We start from the raw sequence: 10,274 nt of genomic DNA, 5'->3' as shown, positions 1-10,274 counted from the left end.
TGTGTGTGTGTGTGTGTGTGTGTGTGTGTGTGTGTGTGTGTGTGTGTACTGCCCTCACTCCCACCCTCCAGAAACACAGTAAGAAAATTTTTGGCCACTAAATTTAGCCTTCTGAATTTTAACCTCTACCATGGCAATCCATGGAAAGGATAGCAAAGAGAGCCCCCAAAGGCAAGCTGTTGATTTACAGAGTTCAGCAGTTCAACCTTCCTATGCCACCCCCATGTTCTCTAGCACCCCAATGCACATGTAATCACTAGATGGCAAAATAAGGTTGGAGAGTAGCAGATACAAACTATTCCAAGACACAAAATACTCAGTTTTGCTTTTGGAGTTGATGTTAAAAATTCCTCCTCTACCAAAAATTAAAGCAAAAGTCTATTTTGATTCTTCTTCCTGTTTTGTGAACAGATGATTAATCACAGAGTTTGGCATGCCGTAAGATAATCATTTCTAAACTATGTCAAAATGTCAAAGTTGTTGATGAAAATGCACAGAGGTGAGCAAAATGCCTAAGATTTAGCATACAGAGAGCAAACAAAACAGTAACCTAGGGAAGGTGTATATCACCCTATTGAGGGAAGCATTCAGTGGATTAGCATGGCCTGAAAAGTTGGATAGAAAAACAATTACTCCTTCTCCCACCCAAAATATTGCCTAGCTCATGAGACATCTGATATATAATCGAAGTGAATGACCCACAAGAATTGATAATCTTGAAAGAATAAAAGAACTCATCTAATTACCCCTGATGTACCTCAAGAAGGATACACATTCAGGAGGATGGAAAGTGACAGCAGGATGCAGAGGTTTCTTTAGAATGTGTGGGCACCAAGCAGACTTTAGAGTCATCTTTTCAAAAGGAACCAAATCACTCATTAGCACAAAAGGCAGAGACCCACACCGTGGATCACACTGTCAATATGAACTGTTCAATTCCCTGTGTTGCCTTAAGAGAGGAAACGTCTGAAGTTCGCCAGGGAACATCAAAAGATGTTCATGAAAACAATCAAGAGAAAGTCGATCTGGACTGAACTACATGAGTGATAATATTCAATAATAAAAACTTCTGTATGACATAATGATGCTGATGATGGCATTTGTTTAAAGCAAAAAAGCCCCACAATTAACAATTCTTTCTTCACCATGTATGTACACAAATACTATCTTTAGAGCTGCCCTTGGCAAGGCAAGGATAGCAAGACAAAGCACAGTTTTCACAATTTCAATAAAGCATTTCTGAAACAAAGGCAAAGGAACCAAGTATTTATCATTTTCCATAGGAAAATCAGCAGAAAATTGAGTCATGTAAATAAACTTACCATAAACATCCAACAGATACTATTATTATCCCACACTTCATGAGCAACAGTTATTTGCATGTAATTAATTTGCTTATTTCTGGTGCCTCAGACAATATAATATGTTTATCAGCTTGGTTTCTCAACAATAAGTGTTTAACTCTTCCTTTTATATTTGTAAGAAAATATTTATCTTGCTCTTCCCTTGACAGATTCAGAGCCATCTGCAGGCATAACACACAGAGCTGCTTCTGGGGCGATTGCAGACATAACCCCAACGGGGGCATGACGTCACAAACTTTAGGGTGAACACAGTTGAATGTCATTCTGAACTGGGTCATTTTGGAAAGCTGCATAAGCCAGTAAAACATATAACCTATATAACCACCACGTTAAGAAAACGTGGTTCTGAAATCAGTCCTATGCGGTTTGACTACAATTTCCCTGGCTTCCATGTCATTTCAGCACCCGTTATGTAAGGCAAGCGACAGAAAGCACAGAGCTCTCATAATAGGTGCTCTTTTTACTACGCAGTGCCAGCTACATAAGCACCCTTTCATTACATAACATGAGCTATCGGGAGCACAGAACTCTTATATTAACTATCCTTTTTAGTGTACAATGCCAGCTACAGAAGTACCCTTTTCACACACAATGCTAGCTTATAGGCAACACAGAACTGTTCAAATCACCCTCAGATAAGGGTGGCCTGGTCATCTCGGGAGAGCAAATAGTTTCCCTGAGCAAGTTTTTTTAAAAAATTTCATATCTGAGCTTCTGTTTTGTCTTGTTTCCATTTCCAGCTTTGCCTACATCCCTGTAATTCCCTCCACCTACTTTGATCAAGAAAGGTACATGTGGCCATTCGACCTGGCCTGCTTGCAGTGCTCTGAGGCAAAAGGCAAAAATGATAGGTCCCAAAGCATCAATCAGGACCTTAGCACCAAGTGAGGGACAAAAGGGCTTAGCAGGGGGGAAAAAAAAAAAGGTTTTTAAATGGCTTTAAGTAATACTATCAAAAAAAGATAACAATTACCTTGGTTGCCTGGTGGCTCAGTCAGTTAAGCCTCTGCCTTAGGCTCAGGTCATGTCCCAGGGTCCTGGGATCGAGTCCTGCATTGGGCTCCCTGCTCATCAGGGAGTCAGCTTCTCCCTCTTCCTCCCCCTCCCCACCCCCACCCTCCACCCCTGCTCATGCGTGCTCTCTTTCTCACAAAAATAAAATCTTAAAAAAAAAAAAGACCGCCTACAGGAGTTGCACATAGTACTTATTTTTCTTTCTTCTGCCTGATATTATAGGTGGTCATTTACATGTCCATCTCAGTAAATTAAAAAGTGCTTGAGGACAAGGATCATATTTCTTGATTTCACATTTCTAAAACATCCTGAAAAAAAAATACTCAATAAAGAATATAATTGGCCTTTAAAAACAAATTACGTAGGGGAGAAAAAGGAGTAAGTAGTTTGGGGATTAAAAAAAAATTTTAAGTACCATATCCATTGGCCTTCAGCTCTCTAGTTGAAAGTAACAGAAAACTCAAAATAGCTTAAATTAAAAAGGGAGTTTAATTTATGAATTTAGAGGTCTATTATGCAACGCAAAGGCAAAAATGTAGCCAGAACTAAGAAAAGCAATAGGGAAATGGAAAGCAGACAAGATCCCTCAGAGTGAGTCCTCTCCGTCCATTATTCTGATTCTTTCTGCAGGTCTAATTTCCCTCTACCCTCTGTGACAAGCTTTCTCTATTACTCCACATAAAAGAAGGTAGCTACGCTAAAGCTTCCTTGGCTTCTAGTCTCCTCACATTAGATCAGCAAGGCCAGAACTGTTTTTTGGTTTTTTTTTTTTTAGATTTTATTTATGTATTTATTTGATAGAAAGCACTTGCGTGCACACATGAGCAGGGGCAGGGAGGTGGTGGACAGAGGGAGAGAGAATCTCGAGCAGACTCCTCGCTAAGCACGGAGCCCCATGCGGGGCTCAATCTCAGGACCCTGAGATCATGACCTGACTCGAAATCAAGAGTCGGACGCTCAACTGACTGAGCCACTCAGGTGCCCCATGAACTGTCATCTTCTGGTCCCAAATTCAAATTCCAAGATGGGGAATGTGTGTGGCACTGTCTGGTTCAGGCATCGAACCCCTGCTCTGACAGACTGTGGCCATATGGGCAGGATCAAGGCACAATCATGACTTTTAGGTGCCCATTTCTGTGGGAAGAGGATGGCACTGTGCATCGGGCACATACAACAAAAGAAGTCCACTGCAACATTACAGACGGCTTTACGGTTTGCCAACAACTATTCACACCATAACCCTGCAAGAGAGGGAGGCTAGAACTCACAAGAAAACAGGGGCTGAGGATAGTTCAAGGACCTCCCCAGGGTTTCTCAGCTATTAGGATAGAGATAAACACCCACGTCCAGTACTTCCCACCAACTCCCATCATCCAAATCGAACAGTGAAAAAGAACAACGCTTTTTCAAAAAGTCAAAGTTAGGAACTCACAAACTCTGAAAGAAGTGTCTGACAGCACCACAAAAGCGGAAAACACACTGTTTAATTGGAGGTGGGGGAGAGGATTGTTAGTGTGGGCAACAGGAGACACAACAAATTCTCTGATGTGAATAAGCCTTTAACACAGATCATTTTCAAGTCATAAAACAACTGACCTGACTAAGCTGAGCCCAAAGAACTTTCTTCTCCCTCCACGAAACTCTTTTGGCATCTACCATCTGTAACACTGCTTCTTACCATGCAATCACCTGGGGAGTATAGTTAAGATGTAGATACTGGCAAGACAACCAGGACCCCAAGATGGCATCAGTCGTGCCAGTGAAGGAGAAGAAGCTCATGGATGTGAAACTAGGCGAGCTGCCCAGCTGTATACTGATGCGGGGTTTCACCCCTAAGGGCATTGCTGGACCATTTCAAAGGGGTTACTACCGGTATTACAACAAGTATGTCAATGTGAAGAAAGGGGGCATTGCTGGGATTTCTATGGTGCTGGCAGCTCATGCATTTTTCAACTACTGTCGTTGTTACAAGGAACTCAAACACAAGTGGCTACGCAAGTACCACTGAAGAGGGCCCAGTGTGGAGGCACATTTGGCATTCCTGACCATGACCTTTGCCTGGCACCCTTGAATCCTTTCATATTCTAATTCGGAATTAACATCCAATAAAAGATGACTGGTAAAAAAAAAAAAAAAAAAGATGTAGATACTGACTTAGTAAGTGCCACAGACAGACGTTAAGATGGCCCTCATGACCCCCACCACTTCCTGGTATCCGCACTTTTGTGTAATTCCCTTCCCCTGAGCCTGTGACTTGCAGAATATAGCAAAGATGACAGGATGTCACATTATGTTATATAAGACTTTGTCTTGCTAGTAAACTCTCTCTCTCTCTCTCTCTCTCTCTCTCCACTACCCGCCCTGTTAGTCTCCACAGTTAGCTGGCTTTGAAGCAGCAAGCTACCAGGAATCCTGGGGCATCAAGGAAATGAATTTGGACAACAATCAAGGAAGGCTGGAAGCAAATTCTCTCCAGTTAAACCTCAGAAGTAGGCTGAAACACCTAGCCTGCAGCCTGGTGAGAGACCCTGACGAAGAGGAACCGGCTAAGCTGCCCAAACGCCTGACCCCCAGTAACTGTGACATAATAAATATGTGTGCTTTTTTCAGTCAATAAGCCTGTGGTAATTTATAAGGCAACCACAAAAACTAATAAAATAGGTCTGGATTGGGGCCTGAGATCTGAGCCTCCCACTCTGAAGAGCACTACTACTCATCTGACACCAACATGTGCTGCCTTCTGTTCGGGCTCACCTTTCAAGTTGCTCTTGTCCCCATCAGACTACAACCTCTTTATAATACATAGCATTATACTCCATGGCTCCCAGGACAGTATTCAATTAATATGTGCGGGCTGGCTCTCTTCATGTCACTGCTACCTTCCTGGTCTCTCACTTTATTGAGATGCCGGTTTATCCTTTTAAATCAGCTTCACATCAAAACACCACCATGAGGTGGCAAATTTCTTTACTGTTGATTCTCAAAAATCACTTCTTAATTCTTTCAACAATGAGTGCTAAGTTAGAGTTGGAGAATTTCAAACTTGCCTCTGTGAAGAAGCCGTATTCTCCTGCCTTGAACTTCCTTTCCCTCCTTGACATTTTCCCAGTCCTACTGACCATACATCAGCTCATCTGCCCCCGATACTGTTATTCCATAATCACCAACATTCTCACTAGATGATTCATCTGATGTCCCTCAAATTGAAACCACCTTGTTATTTTCTTGAAATCATTTCTCTGCTCTACCCCTCTTTACCTCTAGCTAGACACCCTGCTACTTGAAATAACACTGATATTCAGAGGAGTCGGCTGTACTACATTCCTTGAATTCACTCATACCAGAAAGATCATATTGAACCACTTAATCACTTCTAAACACAGCCAAGGATGACCTTTTCCTAACACTGGAAATATCAGATGTCCTTACAATATTTTCCCATGAATGTCCATTTCTTTTCTTTTTAAATTTAAATTCTAAAATCTTATCATGTATGAGGGCTTTTATCTAATCCTACATCCTACAGAAGAGTTGCTATAAAACAGCTGGCCAATCAATTACAATGGTCTCTCAGTCCCAGAGTATATTCGCCAGCACTACTCTTCTCAATTCATCTTCTATCTGACAATATTTATGATAATCCCAAAAGTAGTTATAGGTAATGGTATACATAATGATTCCAAACAGGTTAAAAAAATATATAGAATCCAGGGAGTGATAGCTATAGCAGAACCTTAAGAGGTAGGTCATGTATATTCAGAAAAGATTTTTCCAGAGATTTTGTTATGGTCCCTTGAAGACTGTGGCTCCTACCCTCACCCCAAGAGAATCAATATACTGACCCATTTTTTCTCACCAGCACATCCCCAACCTATGCACATTTCAGACTTTCTTCTTAGTAAATCTAACACATTGTTTTCCATGAATGCTGTGCCTTCAATTACATAGTATCTTAGCAGTGGGACATGAAAGCAAGAGACTGATTATTCAGTGTTCTCTAGGAACCAACACACAATTTTAGCAGGACAAAGAGCTAACTGGCCATCTTTGTGATGCAAGCTATTTTTCCATTCCTTTCGCATACAGATGAAGCAAGAGATACTATGGCAATCAATGCTAAATTTCTGGGCACTCATGGACCATATCCAAAAAAAACAAAAAAAAAAACAAAAAAAGATTAAGTTGGGGATCCTACAAGATCACAGCCTACAGCTTATATATGCTAAGCACTGAGCTGAGAAAGAAATAAATACATGAATTCTGTACTAATTCGTTGTCCTTTATATCCTGGACTTGGTGATATGTTACAGGACATTTTCTTCACAAGATGGATGAAACTGATAAAACTGCTATGTTCTTTCTATGACTAAGAGGAGATAAAAGGGGGGAGAAAAGTTAGAAAACAATTATTTAGAAACTGTTTTCCAGTAAAAACAGAAAAAACATTTAGTTATTAACAGTATGGCCTTAGGGGGCCCCTGGGTGGCTCAGTCGGTTAAGCGTCCAACTCTTGATTTTGGCTCAGGTCATGATATCAGCACATCCATGCTGGGTGTGGAGCCTGCTTAAGATTCTCTTTCTCCCTCGCCTTCTACCCCTCCCCAACTCCCTCCATTAAAAAAACAAAAAACAAAAAACCAATATGGCCTAAACTCAAAATCAAAAATTCATGTATCAATTGTAAAAAGACAGTAAAAAGAAAACCATGCGAAAACTTTGTGTATAAAAAAGTTCATGTTTCACTGCACAATCAAATTTAAAAATCCTTAGTTTTTGTTTCAAAGAAGTTAATGATAGTTATTCACTCTAAAATGAAATTTTAAATGAAGGTAAAACCACATGGACCCCAAAGGTACTGATGAGATGGAGTGGTTGAGAATTCCCGCAAGCAATGGCAGATAGGACTGATGGGGTGATACTGTTAATGTGAAGAGTGAAGAGGCAGAAAAAAAGAGGTAACTATGGCCCAGGAATTCCCACTTGTCTTCAATCTTTGGCCCTTTTCTGTCCATAAATGATATCCAATCTAGCCTGGACTCGCAGTCATTACATTTTTTCTGCTCTTAACTAGAAACTACATTTTCTTACCCTATCAAACTTGTGATCATAGACTCTTTTAACACCCTAAGTGGTAGAAAGGTTTTTAGCTGACATGCAGTCAGAACTTCCATCTTCACATCCCAGCCCCTCTTTGAATCCTTCCCCTAACAGGAGACTCCCTATCTCTGGAAAACACTGTATTCCAATATTAGATAGCTCTATTATTGGCAAGTTCTTCTACTCAGCAGAAATCTGTCTTACTTCCAGTTACTTAGCCTGAGTTCTGTCCGCTCATAAAATAGAATTGAAAGAATTACTTACCCATACGGGAACTGTTCAAACATTTAAAAGGAAATTACTATGTCTCCACCAAATCTTTCATTTGCAGCCCTGTGAATCCCTTCCTTTATATTGCACGTTCTGTGTGCTTTTCTTCAATCCCAGCTTCCAAAGCATAAAAATCATATATTCACATAGACCTCATCATTCACACTATCTAAATTCAAGTGAACTCTCGATGTTGCCAGACAATGCATTCAGTCCTCTGCCTTTTATTTCTTCGCCCATACAAAGATACTGCAAATGCTCTTCATTCTCTGTAATAACCTTACATTGTCACCTCCAATACTGCAGGACCTTCAACACACACAGGGCACTGGCCACACAGCCCGTCATCCTTCTCTACTGCAACAGTGGCTTACCCCGCCTCCCTCCACCCTCCTTTACAAAATCTAACCCTGCCATCCTTTCTGTGACTTCTGGAATTACTCTCCTCAATTATATCCTCTCAAATACCTGGGAAGGGAGGAGCTCTGAGGGACTACTACCATTTACTGAGCCTGAATTAGGTATTTTGTACACCCTTTGCACACACTGTTATCATTCAATCGTTCCAAATTTTTGATGGCTTTCCCATAAGGTCTCTCCATGCTGAATAAAGTTGTTCCTTTTAAAATTAAGATACATTATTTATGCATCTACTATATGCAAAGTACTGTGGTTGGCAGTGGTACAAAGATGAATAAATCACCCATTACTCCTTCATTCAAAGGATCTTAAGAGTTAGAAAAACAGCCATATATGCAAATAACATAATGCTTTTAACAAGGGAGGAAGGAGAGAAGATATGAATAAAGAAGTAGTCCCTCTCACGTTTCTCAATCAGAACACTGTTGCTGTGGTGCCGATTAGAAATTCCAACCTGTTCACCTGGATGATGGTCAAGTACTAAACCAAGTTCAATGCGCAAGGCTAAATCAAGTGCTTTGATCCATCCTTCCTTTTAAGCTATTGCCCTATTTCTCTTCTTCAACTCACTGACCTTTTGAATGTGTTTTACTCTAATTTTTGCACACACCATATACTGCTTACCTCCTACAATTTAAATCTCACTTCTAAAAATCACAACTCCATCCTTAGAGGATATTAATGAGCTGATTACTAAATTAAAAAGTGGTGATTTTTAAAAAAGAAAAAAAAGAAGCAGGAGGGGAAGAATGAAGGGGGATAAATCGGAGGGGGAGATGAACCATGAGAGACGATGGACTCTGAAAAACAAACTGAGGGTTCTAGAGGGGAGAGGGGTGGGGGGATGGATTAGCCTGGTGATGGGTATTAAAGAGGGCACGTTCTGCGTAGAGCACTGGGTGTTATGCCCAAACAATGAATCATGGAACACGACCTCAAGAACTAATGATGTAATGTATGGTGATTAACATAACAATAAAAAATTTAAAGGAAAAAAAAAGTGTCGTTTTTTTATTTAACAAGACCACACTCTCTCCCTCTCTGCAACACGTGACAATGCTGACAACACTAACTTGTGTTTGTACTAATAAATGATTCTTCAACTTACACATTTGGACCAAATTTTATTTCTTGTATCTCACCAAAATGGAAGCATGCACCAAAGCATTTCCGAGATTTTTTTTTTTTTTTTAAATCCTTCCACAGAAAAATTTTCTACTCTCACCACATCAACGATCATTTTTGGGTAGCTGCCTTTCTCTCCCCCCAACCATCTTCTTTATCTATGTATATTTTTTTTACATACATACACACACAAAAATAGAAAATAATGTAATGGACAACTATGTTTCTACCATCATGATTTAACAATATTTTGCCCTACTTGGGTCATGCCTTTATTTTTTAAGAAGTAAAATGATACAAATATAGCTAAAGACCCACTCTCCCATCTCTTCCCATTTTAATACTTTGATTATACATATATAATAAGAAACAGTACATACTATTAGCCTGTATGCTTTAAGTACACATTTTATACACACACACACACACACACACACACACACTTATGAAAAAATGATCAACATCATTAATCATCAGGGAAACTCAAATCAAAACCAATCAATGAGATACCGCTTCATACCCACTAGAATGTTTAAAATAAAAACGGCCAGTAAGGACAAAGAGGAACTGAAACCAACATATGCTCCTGGTGAGACTGTAAAAGGATACAGCCATTTTAGGAAACAGATTGGTGGTTCCAACATAGTTGAACTATATATACATAGTTACCATATAATCAGCAATTCCACTCCAATGTATATACCCCCAAAAAATGAACACACGTGTCCACACAGAAACTTGTACACAAATGTTCATAGCAGCATTATTCATATTATACAGAAAGTGGAAACAACCCAAATGTCTACCAACTGATAAATGGATAAATCAAACATGGTATATTTGCACAATGGAAAATTACCTGGCAATAATAAATGAAGGACTGATACATGCTACATCACGTATCAACATTGAGATCATCAACTGTCTGAAAGCAACTAGGAGCACAGGAGCACATACAGTATAATTTCATTTATACAAAATGTC

General features: G+C 39.9%; 2 protein-coding genes across 5 annotated transcripts in view; one reads left to right on the top strand and one right to left on the bottom strand.

Annotated features, from left to right (window-relative positions):
- The window catches only part of EXOC4 (exocyst complex component 4), a 728,355-nt gene that overhangs the window by 587,430 nt on the left and 130,651 nt on the right, over positions 1-10,274 (bottom strand). The gene's annotated exons all lie outside the window — the stretch shown is intronic.
- LOC112810979 (ATP synthase F(0) complex subunit f, mitochondrial-like) lies at positions 4,120-4,484 on the top strand. 2 transcript variants are annotated; one of them, XM_025854875.2, is made up of 2 exons: positions 4,120-4,240; positions 4,358-4,484. In XM_025854875.2, the coding sequence occupies exons 1-2, from the start codon at positions 4,120-4,122 to the stop codon at positions 4,384-4,386; spliced, it is 150 nt and encodes a 49-aa protein (XP_025710660.1). In that variant the 3' UTR covers positions 4,387-4,484. The 2 variants fall into 2 exon arrangements, with proteins under 2 accessions (XP_025710660.1, XP_025710659.1); XM_025854874.2 differs by having other exon boundaries at positions 4,120-4,484.

Source organism: Callorhinus ursinus, unplaced genomic scaffold, assembly GCF_003265705.2.
Source record: "Callorhinus ursinus isolate GAN/ISIS: 27379988/994484 unplaced genomic scaffold, GSC_fseal_2.0 scaffold12, whole genome shotgun sequence".
Classification (NCBI taxonomy): domain Eukaryota; kingdom Metazoa; phylum Chordata; class Mammalia; order Carnivora; family Otariidae; genus Callorhinus; species Callorhinus ursinus.
This window is presented reverse-complemented; position numbering and strand designations above follow the sequence as displayed.

Excerpts from the sequence above, each read along its gene's own strand:
- LOC112810979 (XM_025854874.2), top strand. The coding sequence starts at position 4,120 with ATGGCATCAGTCGTGCCAGTGAAGGAGAAGAAGCTCATGGATGTGAAA.